The 21,873-nt window shown below is 39.4% G+C and overlaps 1 protein-coding gene across 3 annotated transcripts in view; it reads right to left on the bottom strand.

Moving 5' to 3' along the window:
• Positions 1–21,633, bottom strand: part of PPP1R12A (protein phosphatase 1 regulatory subunit 12A) — a 117,971-nt gene extending 96,338 nt beyond the window's left edge. Inside the window, exon 1 of one of the 3 annotated variants that reach the window (XM_017804397.1) lies at positions 21,287–21,633. In XM_017804397.1, coding sequence (XP_017659886.1) covers positions 21,287–21,523 — 237 coding nt within the window. In that variant the 5' untranslated portion in view covers positions 21,524–21,633. The remainder of the gene's footprint in view (positions 1–21,286) is intronic. The other 2 variants (XM_017804396.1, XM_017804395.1) reach the window with 2 other exon arrangements.
• Positions 21,634–21,873: the final 240 nt, after the last annotated feature.

A 21,873-nucleotide genomic window follows, 5' to 3' on the forward strand; every position in this document is an offset into this window, starting at 1 on the left:
CATGCTAGGATTCAAGCAGTTAACAAACAGGCCAAATACACAGAAAAAAGCATGCTGGATTCTGTTGGCTAAACTTTGTCTGTAACAGCTACAGGAATTATCACCACTTTACAACAAGCTTGAGTAAAGGCACAACAACTTACATGATGGTAATAGTACATTATGCAACAAAGCTGTATCATCAATATACTGCTACTCTTTACTAAAATAACATTAAATCTTAAGTATAAAGTCACAACTACAAAAGAAATCTCTTCTACTTGCTACATAGGCTCTTGCACACTTTTAGTTTTAATAATTAGCTACTGTACTACTGAAGGAGGCCAAGAAACAGGGTATTATAGACAAAGCTAAAGCCAGCCAGGCTGGCTTTTTTTTCCCTGTTGTTGGATGGCTGCCTTCATTTCACTGGAACTACAAAGCAAGTTGACCATATAAGGTACTGGGATTCCCAAGGAAAATGCCTACACAAATCAGATCCATGCAGTCTATTTAGTTTATATATTATAGTTAAGTTGAACATTTGCAGTACATTTTTAAGACACTTTACAATTAAACCTTACAGATACAGCACTACTTTCGCCTTAACCGAGTTCATGTAAGTAGCCTTCCAGAAGAATCTACCGCTTAACATTCAACTGAATACATTTCTTTACATAATATCAAGACCAGATCAATTTCCAAACTGCAGGCAGCATTCATAAACACAATGCCCTTGGTTTTGGTGCGCATGAAAAGTACCAGAAAAGCCTAATTCAGGAGTCTGACAGCAAATGAATCTCCCTGCCAGCCACTGGCTGCAGCCTGCATACATCTGAGACAGCAACTTGCTGCATGGAAAGATTATTTGTAGCCCAGATTCCAACAAGAATAACTCTAACAAGCAAGTGCTTATAAGGAGATGGTAATACACAGTCTACAGAGAAAGGACAGGGAGAACTAGAGAAAGCACCATTCTTGAACAGACAGTGGTGCAAAATAAAGAGGACTGCAGGGCTTCCACTTGAGAAGGGGAAGGGAGCTTTCAAGACAATGGAAGGAAACATGAGTCTCAAAGAAAGAGCAAGAAAGAGATATATACCAACTTTAGGATTAGACAGACAAATACAGGAATACAAAAAGCCTAAGTTAGAGGTATGTGCCAGCATGAAAATATAAAAATACACACACAAAGAGGAGAGATGACAACTACATTTGTGTAAAAGATGAAATTTTAGTTTGATCTTAAATTTGCCCTCAGTACTAAACACCTTTGAAACCTATGTGCTCCACTGTGAATCTAGAACCACCTCTACTCAAGTTTGGAATTCATTTGACTAGTATTCCCCCAAATTAAAAAGATCCCATAAGAAGCTGTAGATTTATGTGATTTTATCCACAGAGGAGAGCTAAGACTCCACTTCTCAAGATCTTATGTTGAGTTGTCCTAAGCAGTAATTTAATGGACTGCTCAATTAGTTCATATAACAGTATTTTAGAAGTTACTGCACTCCAACTGCAAGTTCATCTACCACATGACTTGCCAAGTGAACAAATTAAACTTCTCTACAGAAGACTGAATGAGCATGGGAATGTACAGGAGCTGTCAATGAGTAAGCACTGTGCTTAAGTAGGCATTTAGGCTATAACAACGACAGCACTGTAGTTCACAGTATCTACATCCCTAAGTATTTAAAGTAAATGCATGCTTATTTCAGAAAAATATATCATTATACCAAGATACTTCAGATAACTTTATAGTAGCTACAACTATATTTTTGCTCTGCAGGGTATCAACTCGCTAAAAGCACATTTTATGTGAGCTTGGACTCAAAAAGCCAAATATACTGGCTCTATTTAAAAAAAATCTTCAAGGGCAGAGATTGCCTCTGTGGGATGCCTCAGCTGGGATGGTGATCTTTCATTTGGAAGGGCTCAATACTGAGACACTTCTAGAATCAAACTTATTCTCTATCAATCCCATACTAAATATGAAGTGCCAACACTGAAGCAACATAACATTAACACACTCCTGGCCTTAGGAATGGCACAGAAAATACCTATTACTGCTCTGCTGAGGACTTACTCATTAGACTAAATCAGGTTAGGCAAAAGACTCAACACAACTGTAGCATGCTGCAGACCTAATAACATGAGCACACCAAAGTCCTCTGTAATGTGCTAGTAGGCAAAAGGGAGAAGGAAATGAGATGGCAAGTAAGTTTTCTCCCTATCCAAGTTAGTCTGGGCTATAGACTACTTTCTTTCCAAGGAAATCACTAAGTCTAAGAATAGGCTGCTAAAACAGCCACATCCTTTACATTTACACATCCTGAGCCACAATGTGCAAGGAGTGGGTTTCTATACAGGCATCAGCTGATGCTGCACAGTCACTCTGGACCTTGTATCCAGTCACTAGCAGTCATTAGCTAAAAATTTTAGAATCAGTTCATCTCTTTCCTTTTCGTCATACCACTCCTGCTGCCCTAGGAACTGTGAGAGGAGAAGGTAACCGATTATCAACAAAACTCAGCCCACCAGCCTTTCCAATCATTTAGGAGAAGAATGAAAATCCAGGTCAGGGCAAATTAAAAGCTTTAATAAGAGACAGCTTAGAAGTTTTAAGCCTTGTAAGGTCACAAAGGAAAACAAGCACTCTTCTTTCAAAACCTAACAACAGCTGACCTTGATCACATGCTGGGGCAGTGCTCATCCTCACTCTAATCACAAAATTGCATCTCAACTGCAGAGTACACAGTTGTGAAAGCAGAATGCAGCCCCAGCTTTCCAAGCTCAAAGTGAAGAAAAGTTCAGATCCAGACTAGCTGTCACTTTCTGGACAGGAAGCTTCCAGTAACTTTGCGGGTGTTCTTTGTTTTTTCTACAACACCATTTTGTTAATATATTTAACAATCAAATATGTATAAATTTGCCTTAAAATCAATGTAGATGTTGAGTTTCAGAAAAAAGGGCTTTAAGATGGTTATGCAAATCCTTTCCCATAGCCCTAATGAAAAATAGGACACCAGTACATCTGTGAATGGAGGAGGTAATTAACCAAGTTGAAGAAAGAGCTGAGTTGTATCAAAGTTGCCCCACAAGATGGCAAGTAAAAACAGTGGTGAGACAAAATACAATCACACCACCTTGCTGCTCTGGAAGTTTGCATTTAACCACACTATTCCAAAAGCAGAGTATATAATTATCCAAGAGACCAGAAACAGCACTTTGATAAGTACTGCAGTAGAACAGGTTTAGTTATTACCACAGATAATTCCTTTTGCTAAGCAATTTATTTACCTAAAACAGATACCAACTGTGTGCGTGGATAGAAGTTGTTTATTGTTCTAGAGATAGGGAAAAACTGGAAAGATCCATTGAAGTTACAGCTATAGTTTAGGAGAATCTAGAATATATGATTTTAAATGTGAGCACTGAAAAAGAACGCTCCAAGACAGCTGTAGAGTTGAGCCACAGATGGGCAAGCCTTATGGATAATTCTTCTGAAATTGTGGGATTTAGAGGAGTATAAGTGTTTCCAGGTGTAGAAGCAACATCCAGTTCTTGTGTCTGTGCTCACTACTGTCCGCACTAGAAGCCTACAAAGACTTGTAAATAAATTAATCACTGTTTCTTAGACAAGCATTGATAACTGAGGTTTCCCGATGAAGGTGTCAGACATGGATTAACAACATTCTTAAAAGAAGGATTAGCAATAGTTGACTAAGAAGTTATCAAGTGTAACTTAAATCAATTTTATCACAAATAGGACAACAAAAAAGAGTGAATTGTGTTTATTTTCCTGATGTTTTAAATCACTGTGTTCAGGTGGACTCCAACAATGAAACTAGAAAACACTGATGGACTGAAATGTGGCCAATGCCTTACAGGTAAGCCAAAGCCCTTGCTCCAGAATTTCCCCATTCTTATTTGGAAAGCTAATGCTATCTAGGGAAGAAGTCTGTGCATGCTTGTGCTTTAAACCATCTGCATAATAGAGACATCATTCACGAAGGAGCCAACATCATCAAAGAGTGAATGTGGGAAGGTAAAATGAGTGTAAAACTGAGAATTATCGCCTTGAAAAAAGTTAAGAACTTTAAGAATAAGCTGTGTTTAATTTTCACTTCCTCTTAAGAAACCAAATGACAAAGCCAGTTTTCAGTGATCTGGAGCTCATTTGGATGCCATAAAATCAGGAGTTAGCTCCTGTCATGTTATTTATAAGCATATTTAGGGAGCACTGAGGTAACAAAAGAGTTGTCTGTAAAACAAACATTTGCTGTGTTCCAGGTATTTTTTTGGTAGGTACCTGCTACACATCTACCAAGAGTATAACACTGCAGAATATGACTGGGTAATTTAAGACAAATATTCTATTTATTAGTTTTACTTTGGGCAAAGGTACAGATAGAACAGCTTGAATTAAATAAGAATCCAAGGAAAGAAGCACCTTATTGTTAATTTGATCAACATCAATTCTTTATATGAGACATCTGTGACCTAGTGTCACTCACAACTATGAAGCAATGACTCCCTAATTACAACAGTCTTCCCTATTGATGCTTAATATTTAAAATTACCCTGTACTTAACATCTTGAATTGAAGATATGAGGTCTAAATGAAGGTTAAATATGGAACTGCAATACATGATTTGTCTTGCTCACAAGGAAATGGGTTATTTCTTTCATTTGAAAATTGATCTACATCTCAGAACTCTGGCATGCAGACTAGTACCAGAGAAGCTGAACAGCTGATGGCCCTTTTGTCACCAGCAACCTCCTTGTTACTCCAAAGAAATATGCAGCTATTGGCAGAAGACAAACTGGCAGCACCCTTATGCTTCAGGTGTCATTTTGAAGTGTGTGGTATAAATTTCCTCAGTTAAATCGTACCTTAATCTCAGATTACTGTATTGTGTTGGGTTATGGTCCTTAAATAAAGGTAGTAGATCAATCCTAGTACACCCAAGTATGAAATCGGTTTGGCAAAACTGGGAAATTTTAGTAAAAATAACACACGAACACTACGACTGAAGTGCTCGTGTAACTGGAAAACCAGAAGAACAGAATGATCTTAAATCTAGTTTATGAAGTGCTTAAACTTAGCTGCTGTTTTAAGGATTACTGTTTGCCTTTTGGCTAATTTCTGTTCTCAACTTGTACTGAGTCATTTTTTCCATTACTGCAAGCTACCTTTATTTTTATTGGATGCTTTCAGTCTAAGTATGTTCAGAACATCACAACTACAGAACTATGGTTAAAGCAAGATAAAATTTGCTGAAATTCACAACTACAATGAGCTTGAAGCAAGAGCCTATCTACTTTAAAAAAAAAAACCAAACCTTTACAATACCAATATACAAAATTTAACCCATGCCTTCTTTGCCATCAAGTAACACATAGCAACAGTTTAACATCTTTTGGATGGATTTCAAGGACTTTTTTTTTGCCACCAGGTGTCTTAACTTATACCATCACAACTTCTAGAAGGTAACCAACCATTTAGTTTTAATTTATTACTTTAGGAACTTGGCTCTACATAAATGAAAACTTATTAAAAACTATAGACTGTTGAAAGATACTCTATCACATTCGAAAGAAATTTTGAATAGTTATGTCTACCCAACTACTCTAAGTTCATCAGATAAGGAAAAAAACAAACAAAACACCACAAAGCAAACATCAAACAGCCCAGGAACTGTGGACAATTCCCCCCCCCAATATTACTATAGTGCCCCTCAATTCACCAGGTACAGAAGAAGTACAGATACAGAAGAAGTACAACCTATGTCTGACAAAATGATATAATAAGTAATAAAATTTATTTTTCTTCAACAAGAATTCAACATTAAAATGCAAGCAAGCACATTTTATATATTTGGTTGTATTCTTCCTTGCCAAACTTCATACATATCTTCCAGTCTGATGCACTGTAGAGCAGGAACGATGCCTCCACGGGTCTATATGGAGCCTAGGACAAGTGAAGCCACTGTTTCATCAGGAATTACTCCTGTATCTGTATGTCAGGCACACCATGAGAGAAAAGCTATTGAGTACAGCAGTTACCACTTAAGTTCCTGTATTACTGTAACACCCAGGAGCTCTAAACATGCACCAGGACCTCCAGAAATATCTATAACCACATCTGTGAAGCAATTCAAGTTTTCTGGAAAAGATTTCAGCTTCAGTAGCCAAAAAGCTGCCTGAGCGTAGTAAAAACCAGCAGAGTCTTCAAAAAGGAAAAAAAAAACCCCACACCAAAAACCCCCCAAACAGGCAGACAAGCATTAGTTAGCACACCAGTAAAAGTCCCCATCTCCCCAAACAATACTCCTGGAAGAACTATACTGAGCATCTAAATTTCTGCATCCAATTCTAAGAATCATTATTCAAAGCAGTCAATCTAAACCACACTTTCATTAAAAACAACAAACAAACAAAAAAAAAAAACCCACAAAAAACCCTCTCCTTTTCAAACTCATTTCTCATCAAGCCAGTGCCCCCACCTCTTCTCTTACTCACCTGTTCACATGTCCTTTTTTAAAAAAAAAGTCAAGACAATCTAAGATAAGATTTCTGAAAACTCTAGGAAAGTAATGCAAGATAACACATGTATTAAATAAATATTTGCTTGCTTATACAGCATTGAAAGTTAGCAACTGCATTTTACATTTCTGCTTTGCAGAACAAAGAATACTTTGCTATAACAAAACTTGTTACTTTCTTTCCATAACAAACCTTTTCTGTTTGGTATGCTGCTGCCATTCCTCCTCTCCAGTAGTTTCCCTGCTTCCATATCACACTTTTCAGGAACTAAGACCACACAGCATCTGTCCAGACTAACTTTGCAGTAGGTGGAAAGATTACAACACAACACGTGCCTACCTACCTGCCAAAAAAAGTAAGCTCTTACATCCAGAAATAGATTGAGGAAAGCCATCCCTGCTCAGCACACTGAAGCCTGCATACTTGCATTTAGACTGGAGAGAAACTCCTTGCCTGGACTGACTAAAACAAGAAAGACCACACTACAAGCTATCATGGCCAATATAATATCAAACAGCATTCTAAAACTGTTGGCTAAATGTACAAAGTTAAAAGAGGTGCAGAGCAAAAATCATTCTACTCCTTCAGGTAGCCTTGGGAAGGGGGAAAAAAAAACCAACAAAAAAAAGAGGCCAACCAGAATACAAGAACCAGAAGAGTGTTTGGTACACTACTGTAGTAAGTATCCTGTCTCCAAATATTTACTTGCCTTCTGTGGCCAAGGACTTGAAGTCAGAATTCCTTAGACCCTATAAATCTAAAGCCACATAACTCAGATGTAAAAAAAGAAAGTCTTTAAAGTAAAAGAAAACCCTCTCATTTTTGTTTCACTTAAAAGTATTCAGGCAAAGGGACAAAGGTTAAACAAATATCTTCCAGATACTTCAGTGGCAGAAGTAGTAGAGCCTTCCACTAGGTACTCAACAGCCAGTATCTAAAGGTACTTTATATACTTTAAATACAGCCCACCTCATAACAAAGTAGTACCACACTCAATGTCTACTCCTTGAGAGGTAAATTAAAAGGTTGTGAAACCTGTGCAACAGCAGGTTTTTGTCTTCAAGGACCAGTAGAAGTACTTTTTTTTAGTAATTTTCATCAAACCACAGCTCTACTTTGTCTTTCACCTTTTTAACTGTCCTCCAAAAAAGCACTTTTCATCAAAAAGAACTTATAGTGTGACCTGCCTATTGGGAAAAGATCCTTACCATTTTGCCTATTTATGCCACTGTATTAGGTTTTTTGCAGCCTTAGGGCACAACACAATATCCTTCTTTCTTCAAAGACAAGGTTTCAATATGGCTACCAGGATTGCAGTTTAAGGAGGCTGCATAATTTTTCTTCCAGTTTACGTAGGACCCCTGGGAACATGTTGGCAGAATTGTTTGGTAGTTTGCCTGCATATATTTCCAGCTCTGCCTTTGCCTGTAAGTCAAAAACTAAACCTGAAGTAGTGCTAGTTGGAAGCCTCCATGAAAATCTGAAATATACAGCAAACTTCAACACAAGACTAAAGATTTCTACAACAGTTAGATTATGGTTTTATAAATTTAAATAAGTAGTTCCCTGGGAGCACCACAGAACAGTAGCATAGCACTAATACAATTTCACCCAGGTTTTGTCTTATTTCCAAAGCTAAACCGCACATGGAACAGTAAACCTTTCACCTAGACAGTACAGTTATACTGAGCCACAGCAGAGCACAGATTCGTGGAATTACCATCTGTAAGCATGTAGTTTGCCACTTTTAATAGGCCTTTCATATCAGCAGTTCTACACCAACTTCTACAACTGCAGGTAATCAGCATCACCTCTGCATGAAAATGTGCGCACATATTTGGCAATCTATCCTACTTTCCTGCCATTCATCTGTAAAAGTGATTAAATGCAAATTAACAAAACTCCCTGTAACAGCAGCCACAGAAGTGAGGGCTGGGGAATAGCAAGAATTTGTTGTTTTAGAGGAAGGAGCTAGGGAAAGTGAGGATTTTGAAAAAAAGACTTATTTAAACAAACTAACAAAAAAAACTTTGGATATTAAGCACTGTCTTCATACAACTATTTGCTGACTTTACAGAAAAGATCTTTGAATCACAGACTGAAAACAAGTGGCAAATAACTGTCATTTGGTTGTTGAACAGAAGAACAAAGTTATGAATTTGCTTTGGTATTTGTCTCCCGGAATTCAGAGCTGCTTGGCTCCAATTTCCATCTGCAAAATGAATAATTTCCATTTTAGGAGACCAACTTGCAGGAGGTCAGAGCAATCTGGCTATACTTGATTACACATCATAGCTGGTTACAAGCTGAAGGAGCTGCTTGTGCCAGTACCTGCACAAAATAAAATCTAAGTTCATCAAAGCAAGTGCACTAGAACTTCCTCAGCTGGGGCAAAAGTTGCACTAAACTTTACTACTGAGATTCAGCTATTACTGGAGAATTTTATATCTACTTCTAGCAGTTTTAGCTCAAGTGCTGGATGAAGTTATAAATTAAATAATCCCATATCAGAGTAATGTAGAGTCAGGACTTTGGCTTCACGCAGTCAAAGACTTCTCTGTCTCCAAACTGAGTGGCCTGTACAACTCAACGTATGTTTGCCAACTAGCAAGTGCAGAATATCCACAGTCCTTTGAAAGAACTCAGGAAAAAAGGATTACTGATTTATGGCACTTGGTGGAAGAACAAGTTGTTACAACTACGGGCATAATATATGACTGAATTGTGACAATACAAAAAATTCTGAATTCTTTCATTGTATGTGGGACATATTTTGAAATCACAGGTCAAACTCAATGCAAAAATGAAGAGTACAAAGTTAAAGCTTGCCAATTTGAACATTCTTCTAAAAAAAAAAAAAAAATACTGCTGACATTCACTTGAATTCCCAAGCTCAAAAAGAATGCTGTAGAAGTTTACTGCAAAGATTCAGAGACAATTAAAGCCGAAATTTTAACTCTTTGTTTTATGGCTGAAGAGCACTATTAACAACCTAAGCACCTGTACTATTCATACAGTGACTCTAGCAGCTGTAAACTCTAGTAAAAACAGTATGAAGACATGGTGATATTACAGGTTCATTACATCACTACAATACATCTAGGTTCTACAGCACACCTCCATATTTGATCCTTAACACAAGAGATACCACAAGAGTCAATAAACTATATGGTATGAAAACATTTCCTCCTAATAGCTGCAAAGACACTCAAGATGTTAAGAACTACTAACCATAGAATGTAACTTACACTCGAAGTAGGAGGGGAGGAAAATACATACACTTACACCATAACCATCACAACAGCTTGTTTTAAAAATACACTACCACTCTTCGGGATAGAATCAAAAAGTTCTTTAAGTGAAACAGATCAAAGAGTTTGACATCTCCAAATGCTTCTAAAGCTAAGTAAACAATCAAAATCACTGAGTTTGCTCTAATCTATAACCCCCTGATACCTGCTGATAAGGGATATCTATTTCCATTGCAAAAATGTAACTTTTCTTGACTATAGCTGCTTGTAACTATAGCATCTTCTGCACGAGTATTTCAGTGAGCTTTACTTCATATTGCAGCTCCTACAGCTTTTACCGTAACCTGTCCAATCTGACCTTTTCCACTCATTCAGTGAGATGCAGCACTTCCCTTTGATTCTTGCTTTTCTGGACGTTACATGTGACAGAGACGCCTGATGACAAGTCAAAAGCCCCAGGTTAAACAAGCATCAGAACACACAATTCAAATCCAAGATAGCAAAGTAGCCAGAACCACCGGCTCAACTACAGAAACACGTGCCTTGATGGCTAAAGAGAGGATTTTCTCAGCATGACAGACCAACCCATTTAGCCAGTAACTTGTGGCCCTATTGTAATTTTCAGTTTAGACACTGTGCCAGGTGTAATTTTCAAATTAGTTGCTGCTCTCATCCCCTCCACTCACCCAAAGAAAGTGGGGCAGACACATTACCTTCGCCTAGTTATTCCAGCAGACCACCATCACTCTGCTACTCATCGTGTATTAGCATAGTCTTGTAAGCAAGAACTTCCCTCCACTCTGCATTCTCTGCTAAACTGGCAACAGTATTGTTGTTGTATGAATACAGTGTTTCAAGCAAGGAGGGAATCTACTCTCCCCATGCCCAACTTCCTCTAGGTAGTAGAACTTCTTAAAAGAGAAACTTATGCAACTGTACGATGTAATATGGGTCTCATGAATCACAGACAGCTACTAAAGATAAGCACAGAAGTGTATTGATAAAAAGTTAGTGATGTCACTCCTACCTAAGTGACACTCCTCAGTTTTACAGCCTATCGTGCATGAGCTCAACTGCAAAACATCTTAAGCCAGATTTTAAACCATATTTGTTTTAGAAATTGAAGGTTCTGACCTAAAGCTTAATACCCAAGTAATATTTGCAGTTTAAGCTGCAATAAAGCAGTCCAAATCAGTTGATTCAGGCTGTTACTTAAGTTCTGCATAAGCACCCTCCAAGTATTAATAGAATGCAAAGCATGTTACCAAATACATTATCAGCAAAACATGACAAAGCAAAATGAACAGGGGAAAAAAAAAACCCAAGAAAATTCTCACATATTTAAGTCATTTATCTTGGCAATAGAAAATAATATTAGGTAATTACAGAGAACAAATGAAAAGTGCTCAAAATCCTAGAAGAAATTAAGAGAAAGCCTTCCAAATGCAGTCATGAGATTTTCTGTCCTGAAAACACTAAGTACTTGTGCAGGTAAGCAAACAGCTGCTCAGATACTAAGTCCTTGGAGGATCTCCAAAAAGGGGCAAGTTACACATCAGCTCTTCAAGTCATATCTCTGAGTAGTTGATGATGAATGATGTCACTGAAGAAACTATGGCTCTGATGCCAATGCTCCTTAATAGAAAGTTACATTTAAGTGCTGTTTGGTTTTTCACTTTGAATCCCCATAGCTTGCATGTCTTCAACTTTTACTAATGCTTTTTTAATTTATATGTTGTTTAAAACAAAAAAAAAACCCAAACAACTCAAATTTTTAAAAAAAATCAAATTAAAAAAAACACAAACACGTACAAACCAACTTAAAAGCAAAACGTCTTTAATAAGAATATTATCATGCAAGCTTTTCCATGCCACCGCTTTTGTGGTTTTATGTTTTAATCCAGCATATGCACCTGACATGGCAGGTCACTTACTCAAAAAAAGGACGCCAAACCATTAATAGCATCAACAGCTTTTAAAAGCCACCATCTTATTAATCACACATTTTGTTTTAGTAGGCTTTTCTGGCTTTTGTAAAGTTTTTATAGGTCAAACTGAAGCTGACACCCAACAGTTGATCTTCTCTCAGGAACTGCTCCATATACATCCAGAAAAACTCCCATTTCCATGTTCCCTATGCCATAGAACCTACTAATGATCATGCTTCAGAAAGCTATGGTAACTTGTTCACCGGTACACTGATTCTCATATGAGTAGGTTTTTTGCAGAAAAAATTCTAAAAATATTTATTTGCAGCAGTCAGGTCCTAACAGCCACTTGAGCTTTCAAATGCTATTGTTATAGTTACCATCAACACTTTTTTACTGTATTATAGAGTACAGCAATCTCTTCAACTGCTGAGAAAACAATTGAGACAGAGCTCCCCACCCCCACATCTTACATGGCTAACTGATAAAACATAAAATATATAATGTATCTTCTGGCATTCACACCAAGTTGTTCTGTATTTTCCTTAAAAATAGTAGTTTTAAAGTCACCGCTGCTATATTTACATACAGCTATAGGTAAAACTTGGTTTATACAGTAACTTCATAAGCCTTCTTCGGAGTCATATTTGATAGATGAGGCCAAAGCCCACCTTCAGTATTTTACAAGTATTTTAGAAGTGTTAAGCACAAGAGCCACTAGATCTGTTAGGTTACTCCTTTACAGAGGTGGAGGAAAGCTGCTTCTCTTCCTAGGCCTACCAATACCCAATAAGCACTGCACCATCCAAGTGCTAGTATTCAGTCCCACTGTTACACATATCCAGGCATAGCTATAGGGACACACAAGTGCCAAGCATTTTGCTAGGCTGTCTGCAAGCAAGCAGACAATGAGTGACCAGAAAGCCATGTCCAGAGAAATTCATCCACAAAAAGCCACTGCCAGTCCGTGTTAGCACAACTCACCCTCTCTGCTCTGCTACACTCAGAAGCTGAGAAAGTGACATTACACAAAAATTCTTTCAGAGGTAACACACTTTACTTTCATTTTCTACTGAGTAGGAGACAAAGTACAGACTCCTCATGAAAAAAAATCTTTATTGTTAGGACTTAAAATAATTCAACTTGCTACAGTAGTTGAACAAAGTAAAAGTGGTAGCAAATTGTGAAATTTGGCAAGTTTTCTGAAGACATTGTTTTATACAATTTCATAGAAATGAGATTGTGCCTTAATAACACAAGTCCAAATTTGGCCCACAGACATAATGCTGTCACCGTAACTTTCACTTTTCACTTTGACTAAAACCTAAGGTAAATAATTTTTGCCCAAATTTGCAGCAAGTTCAGAACCTAAAGCACCAGGTTTAAAAGCATTTTCAAATAACAGGTTAACAAAACAAGCTTAAAAGCACTGACTTTTCATAACTAGCTAAAAAATAATTTAATGATGCAACGACAATAAGCAGTGTTACTTATATTGTATAGAACACAGGGAAGGTAATAAAAATTCAAATTGATTGAGGAGATAATACAAGTAGTTTTGGATTGTTTCATTGTTGGGATGGGGAGGCACTCTTTTGGAAAACTAATTGATTTCATTAAGATTATTCATTTAATTAAGCCTACTTATTCAAGTATAATTGCATATATTTGTGAACATACTGCAAAAACAGTACTTTTGTTAAAACTTGGGACAACCCCAGGAAACTGAAATTCATGTGAAAATATATATATTTCAGATCCACAACACAGGCCAAGACTCGCACATAATTCTCTGATGTACAGGAAACCTCGAATACTCAAGTATGTATACAGAAAACTCTGGCTACTCTTCTAGCTTCACTGTCAGTATGGCAAAACAGAAACTGCAAAACTAAATAAATAATCACCCCAGAACTAAAACTTGCATAGTAATCACCACTGGCTGGCTTACTAGTCACATTAAAGCAAGCTGTCATAGTTTGAACTCAAGAGCCTGAATTACAATCGTAACATAGGAAAATAAATCAAAGGATATTTCAGTCTGATTTAAAAATAAAAGATAAAAAAACATCAGTGAGATAGAAGGTTTTAGGGGCTAGAACCATTTCTAACGACCACAGCTTACAGATAATTTAGTATCAAAATAGATGGTTATGTGCTAGTTACAGACCAAATGTAAATATTCAGAAATAAAGGTAGTTTAGGAACTATTTACTTGCAGTCTTGAAGACAAACCTAAGTTTGTGTGCAGCCCCAAAGTGAGGCTACATTTAGTGGTTAAGATTTTCTCAGGGGTTTCACCCTCTTCATAAAGCCAACTCCACTCTTCACTCTGTTTAACAGACCTTTAGAAGTCATTGGTCTAACAAATATATTGTTAATGGGTAAGTGCTAACACAGGCATAAATGGGAAACAGTCTTGTTCGAAAACTTCATCATATTGCTCTAATTTTGGTTTTGTGAAAGAGCCATCAAAAGATTCAGTGTTTCCAGGATAAGCACAGAGGCTGATTCAGTGAGCTCAAAAAACAACTAAAACAGAAAAGCTGGGTACCAGGTCTTGCCAAAAAAAAAAAAAAAAAAAAAAAAAAAGGTCAAACAATGCTTCCCCCATACCCTCAAGTACCCTGACCATCTTTTGCCTACTTGTTTTATCTTACAGTTTTGAAACTACTAGAAAGGAAACAGCTGAGGAATGCTGCCACTCTTATGCCATGCTTTCCATTGACTGTCATTTCAAGAATGCATATAGGAAAGTAAAGGAGCTTGGAATGTCACCACCCATCCAGCAGCATTAGAAGCTGCCCAGCTTACGGATGGCTCCACTGCCTTGCAGCTGAACTCCAGTCTGCATTTCACCATTGCCCAGATCAATGAAGAAAAATATATTGTTGAGCACTGATATAATATTTGTTAGGCAAATGTCCTCATATGCCACATGTCTTACATGTTATAAACTATATTTATATTACAGTACAGCAGTAAAGATATAATTTACAATTTCTTGGTTGCAAGAATTCCAGAAAAGGTGTACTCCTGCTACAGTTGCCCAAAACTACCACCACGTTCCTTTCAGAGCATATTAGTTGGTCTCAATCTAACTCATCTGAATATATCCCTGGATAAAATTTCAGTATTTGCCAGAATATGTGCATGTTCTTTAATTTCACATGGTGTGAGTCCAGCCTTTGGAGACACAATCACACAGAGAGAGGCTATCAATTATTGGGCTCTCAAGTTTTGAGAGGATTGCAGCAAGTGTCTAACTAGGCTAAGTAATAACTTTGACAGAGTGAGAGTATGAGGAAAGCATTAAACAAATAAAGAACTGGAGAGGACCCTGTCAAATTATCTGTTCCAACTAAAATTTAATATATATTCTTAAACCTGGTATACAGGTCCCTCAGAAGACTTAAGTGGTATCCCTACTAGTGATTTATACAGACTGCTTCTGTCTCCTAGCCTCAGATTTAGCTAACAAACTGAAATTCAGTAATTTGGTAAAAAATAGCATTATTGCTACTACAAAGCTAATATCAAAAAGGCCTTGACTCAACCATGTTCCCATTAGTTTGATTCTTACATAAAAGAGCACATCTCATCTACTCTTACAAGGTGCTTTTTGATGACTTATCATGAAAATGTGTTCTACTAATACCGAAACCAGACCAGAATATGTAGAAAATCAGAGACAAAGCTCTACTATAAAAGCAGCAATAATGCTACAGTGAAATTCATATCTATAGACCAGCAGAAATTGTCCCTGAACATTAGCTTCAGTAAACACCAAAGCCCTACCAGCTGAATTCATCCTTACATTGGAATGTAGAACTCTTCCCCCATGACTAGCAAGTTTAAGAAATCTGTCAGTTATGCTAACATGGAAACTGGCTTTAAATACTTTAATAATTTCTATATGCTAGAATTCACTTGGGTTATTCTATCTGTGTACGAGAAATATCCATAGCAATGAAAAGAAAACATAGAAATCCCAGGTTCAGACTTGACAGACCACTCAGAAATAATACACTTAAAAAGGTGAAGAGATGGTTATTTGTTTCTTTTATAAAACACCAAAAAGAACACAATTATTTTGAATGCATTTAAGATTTTCACTATTATACTTACAGTATATTATGAAAAATCACACCTTTTTTTTCTCCTCTTCTTACCTCCATTTCAAAGAGTAAAAAAAAAAAACTTAGATGGCAAAAATCAGTAGAAAGTTAACAAGTATTTATTGTACAATCTGAACCTAGCTACTGTAACTACAGAGAGAAAGATCTATGGCCCACACAAGAACCAACTCCTATTACAAAAGGGATTTTAAACAAATATGCCTCTGTAGTCTAATCACCAAGTGAAGTCAATATTACCATTATTTCAAGACTCTTTTTCTCTGTGCTTTGTTGCACAGACAGAAAACTTAAAAAAAAAAAAAAAGCCAGGATAAAATAATACAAGGTTAGCAAATTTCTCCAAAATTCTCAGTTGTAGAACATCTACAATGAGAGCATTAGGAGGTTTGGTGATTGCAAGGTTGCTTCCCCTCCCAAAGAGTGCAACTTAACTAGGATAGCTCTGAGCTATTTCCATACCTTCCTTACCCTTGGTTGTTGAGGTGCTGCTGCTATGATGCAAACACCTTACAGATTTAAGACTGTAACAACCTGTTCTTTGCTCTTATGACTTGACATGCTGTGGCCGCAGCTCAAACACAAGACCCACGTTAACTCAAACACAAGACCCACGTTAACTCAAACACAAGACCCACGTTAACATTCATCAAAAAGGATCCCAACAGTGTGACTTAATGCCCTCTTCTCAAGTTCTAAGGCAAATGGATCCAGTGCTGGTAGATTTTATGTACCTTTGGTATCACTCGGTGTTTGAAAGGGTGTTGTAACAAGGACAATTGATGCCAACTGTAACAATGTTCATTACTATATCAAGTACTAAGAATATGCCAATAGAAGTCCTGACAGAACTTTTCAAGGAAATATTAAGACAGCAACACCTGTCCTTACTCAGTTAGAAAAGGGAAGATTTCAGTGAAACACATAACACCTTAATTACTACCAAAGGATCAACGCAGCAGAGTCCTACAACAGTGGCATCAAATCAAAACTTGTACTTAACACTACAGACTGCTCTGCCTGCAAACTGATATGTAGCTATGTAAATGTTGGTAAACAGTCTGACCTTCATATTCAGCTTAGTAGTTGAGGAGTTGCAGAAAACCACTATTTGATACAGAGAGACAGACTTTAAGGAATATTGCTTAAGTAAACTGTATTTGTCCCAGATGAACAGAGAGCACATGAAACCTTCATCAAGGAGCAGGGGCCTTCACCAGTAACACCCCCTACAGGTACTCGATGATCCCCACACATAAACAGCCAAGACAATTTCCCTTACCTTAGCTCCAAAGCAGTACCCTCCCTAGGAAGAAGTAAGATCAGGACATGTTCTTTTCATGCTATGTAGTGGAATTAGGCTGCAGCACTCACCTTCTCACCAGAGAGAATGAGGCCAAAAACCAGGTTACTATCTCCTAAGTCTGAGCAGCCTCAAAGAATAAAGGCAGTCAAAAAGCAGGCTGCATAAATTGTCATACCTAAGCACAGCCTAATCTCAGCCACTTCCTTTATCAGGAGAGTGCAGGTACTCCACAGTGCACATCCCATACTCCCAGTGGAGCAGCGTGCACAGGAAATCCAGGCTTCCAGGAAACTGGCCACATCATGGTCCCTCCCTACTACACACAGCCTTCCCATGTGCTGCCCAGAAAGGGTGGGCTCCTCTTTCCTGTACAAAGCTCTACATAACTTCTAGATGAACTACTTTCAGCCACCTAAGCAATAAATTCCACTCAGAGCTAGTGAAACAAGTCCTCTTTCATGGAAGCCAGAGAAAGCAGAAGAGAGTCTAAACTCTGAGGAAGGATAGGTATTAAGCTTTCAGGATGACAGAACTGAACACCACTTTGAAGAAATACCTCTGCCCTCGAAGGGACCAGGTTTTATTGAAAATATTATATTATCTCTTCTTAACATTATTTCAGAATATGACACTTTTACCCCCCCACACTCTACAGAAACTAATAACCTGCAAGGTCACAGCTCACCTTTGGGCTTCTTTTTTATCTCAAGTTCCCATTACATTCAATTGTTAAGGAGATTAGAAAAGTTGCACTTATCTTTAAGTTAGATCTCATCCTGCATGACAACTGTCTGCGAATGCAACACTGAAAACCAACTTCTAGTAAAGTAATGCATTGTAAACATTGACATCTGATTGTAAATTTAAGGTCTAATCTAAAAGTAAGTTTTCTGATCTTCCAGACACATGCACACAATATAAATGCAGGTTATGCAGCAAAGTACATATTATCCTGCTGCAATATCCTACATTGCACATATCTCTGAGACAGAAAAGTGGTACACACAGTTTGGTCCTTTGTGCTAAAGGCCTAATCTGAGAACTTGTGCTAGAACAAGTTCTTAAAGTAAGTGACATTTGACACCATTACTTACAGGAATAATAATAATCACATAATGACAAGTTTTTCCCCTTCTGCAAGATCTCAAATTTAATTGACCTATCCTCAGATATGATGCACTCAAGTCCCCTCATTTATGCACATGCAAATATAAATCAGAATTATTCATTGGCAGTGTCAAGACATGAAGCAGGTACCTACAAATATAATCCCCCCCTTCCACAACTGAGTTACCAAGTCAACTAATTTTTTCTTTCCCATATGCAGAAAGAGAAACAATTCCACATAAAGCTTTCTGATGGTGATGGCATTCTACCCCATTGATAAAGGAAAAGCTTAGCTAATGGCTTTAGTAAAAGCTTGATGCTCCACTAAAGACCAGATCTGAAGTCTATCAGAATTTCAGGATTAATGGTACTTCCCCCTCAGCACTTCCAACTACCTGGGCCATGGAAAAGAAAACACAGCTGAAGTCTCTTCCTATAACTGCCATATGCATCAGGAATATCAGAAGCTAAACAGTATATTAAATATTTAACTCTATTGCTATTTCAGACATGTGCATTTGCCCTCCATAACTGCAAAAAAAAAAAAAAACTGATGGAAGAAAAAAAAAAAGACACAACCCAAAGAGGTACAATCATTTTCTCTTTGCTACGATAAATTTATTCCTGCGAAGCAGTAACATCTACATGGGATCTGACAGATGACACGAAACCAAAAAACCAACCAACCGAAAACCCACAAAGCAACAGCAAACCATAGCGGTCTGAAACACAACAACATGGACTTTGACACAACTGACATCAGTCAGTCAAAACTGTGAGGAAGAATGACAAGTTTCTGAAGTTTCCTTTGAGAAGAGACACAGCTTTGATCATGCCACAGCCAAATCTGATTAAATGAATCCATGTTATAGACTGCATCATGTTTGACTCGCACCTTTTATATGGCATACTAGAGGAAAATAAGATTTATTGATAATAATGAAGTGAAACCATTCAGAGTTGGTTATAGGCAGGATTTGTTATATGCCTTTTTTTTTAAATAGCAACAGGCAACATTCATTTATGGGACTGCCTCAAGAGGATTATAACTTTACAACCGATCTTCTTATTTGCTTTCAATATCATAAAAGCAGAAAAGACCCTTTGGTATCACTAAAGGGGGGGTGGGAGAGTAAGAATTTTAGAAGTGATGTAAATCTTTGCCTCTGTTCCCTTCAACTTTTATCTTCCAAATGGCAAGCTGACTACAGGTAAAAAGGAGAGAATAAGTGCAGAATTATCCTGATGAAAGCTTTGTTGTATATAGTATCAAAGACATTTTGAAAATGCCATCTGGACTTCGTAAAGAGAGATAACGCCATCTCTTATTCTAACAATAGAGTTCAGCCAAACGTCATCCTTTCCTACGAATCACTACCAATCACTGGAGTACAGTAACTTGCAGACCCAAGGATCTAACCAGTTAAGGTATGACTTCTAGTACAGAGCTCCCTGGAAGCATGAAGCAATCATAACTTGATTAGAGGAGGATAAATACATAAAACTCATACTGAAGTGACGGGCTAGCCTGCAGTCAGGTAACTGTGCTGCAGTAACATGCTGACAGGCTTAACCACAACACACATTCATTCTTCTAGTTCAGTTCACAACTGAAAGTAAACCAACACCCTTTACAGGGGAGCAAGTGACAACTCATACACAGGAAACAGAGCAAAGAGTGATAGAAACTTTTATCTTCAGGAGGAGATAATTGCAGGGCAATTTATGTATTTCTGGAGTCTCACACCCTTGAAAAATCTATATGGAATGCAGAAAATAAACTAACCATCTCATTTTTGGTTTATGCGAGAAAAGTTGCATAAAAACAATATCCTAACTACCTCACCTAATCATTTTGGGAAAATTTCTACTTGATCAACCTACACCTCATAATCACTAAGATTTTTTTTTTAAACTAATGAAGAACTTCTAAAATTAAGAATGAGAAGCTAGCCTGTCAAAGATCATTTTTTGATTTCCAAATATTCAGTGAATCTAATATTGTGTGGAAGCTTTTGGCCTTCTAGAGAAAAAAAACTATTCAGGCAAACCCGCATTATCTCCGGATTGCCACAGTCTTTCCTTATTTGGCTAACGTTTTGAGATTCCAATCAGACTGCTATGAAGTTCAACATGCACAAAGCATCCATTTTGAGGAAACTCCATAGCCAGTTTCCCTTCCATTCCCCCCCTGCCCCAAGTGAAAGTTATCTCCCTCGGCACCAACCCCCTCCCACATACTCACAACCAGAACAAAGCGATATGGATTGGGTTTTTTACTACTTTCCAACGCACGGAAGAAAAATGTAAGAGCTCTGCTTCCCTTGAAGTTCAGCTTTCCCACTGCGGCGGGAGCCATCGGTAACGAAAACAAGCAGCCTCTTATTGATACGCGTTTCTATATAAGGAACAAAACACTGGTTCCCCATAGAAACCGGAGAGAAATAGATGATCCGTCTCTCCCCACTCCTGCTCGCACACACGAGCGGGGTTTAATCGGCTCAACTGCTGCGGAACCGTGGAGACGGGGGACGCAGGGAACTGCTACCGGGATCCCAGGCAAGGGGCAGCGGGGAAAGCGAGTCCGCCTTCCTCACCTGCAGTCACCCCCCCCCGCGCCGGGGAGCAGCTGCCCCCGACCCCGCAACCCCCTCAGGGCAGGGCCCGCTGCCCCCGGCCCTCCAAGGGAGGCGCTGCCAACAGGGGAAAGCGAAAGGGGTCAGCGGCATCTCCTCCCCGCCAGAGAAGAGGCCCAGCCGCCCCTTCCGACGCCCGGCCGCCGGGGAGGGGGTGCAGCCTCCCGCCCCTGCAGCCCCGCCGGCCCCGGGGCTCGGCCCCGGCCCCTCCGGCCTGTCCCAGCCCGACCCCGCCGCCGCCTCCCCGCCCCGACACCCCCCAGCGGAGGGAGCGCGGCCGCCTCCGGCCCCTTCCTCCTCCACCTCCGCCGAGGGAAACATTCAGCCGGCCTCGCCCCCCCATTCCCCGCCCGCCTGACCCGGCCAGGCCTCCCTCGATCAGCCCCGCACCGACCTGGTGGAGCGCGGTCAGCCCGTCCACATTGGCGTAGTTGATGTCGGCGCCCCGCTCCAGCAACCGCAGCACCTCCTCAGTGTCCCCGCTGGAGCAGGCGGCCAGGAACACAGCGCCGTCGTCGAACTTCACCTTGGTCTTCTTGCGCTTGACCACGGGCGGCTCCAGGTCGGTCTCGGAGCCGATCCAGCGCTTCAGCTGCTCGTTCCGCTTCTGCTTGGCGTCCGCCATCTTCATGCCCCGCTCGCGCCAGCCCCCTCAGCCCCGGCCGCGCCGAGCGTACACTTTATACCGCCACTATCCCACAGCGCACCGCGGCCGCGCGCGCTCACCCGCCCAGCCGGAGGGCGCGGGGCGGGCGGGGACCGGAGGGGCGGGGCGGTGGCTGCTCGTTAGCATAGCCTCGCGAGAGCTCCAGGGGGCGGGGCGTGTGCGCGAGCGGCGCGGGATGGGCGGTGCCGGAGTGGAAGTGGGAGTGGAAGTGGGAGTGGAGGTGGGGGAGTCAGTGGCCTTGCGGCTGCGTCGGGCAGCTCGGCTGAAGATGCTGCCAGCCCTTGCGTGCGACCTCTGTGTCACCTGTAGCAACA

The sequence above is a fragment of the Lepidothrix coronata genome, unplaced genomic scaffold (genome assembly GCF_001604755.1).
Source record: "Lepidothrix coronata isolate B3197 unplaced genomic scaffold, Lepidothrix_coronata-1.0 Scaffold9, whole genome shotgun sequence".
Taxonomy (NCBI): Eukaryota; Metazoa; Chordata; class Aves; order Passeriformes; family Pipridae; genus Lepidothrix; species Lepidothrix coronata.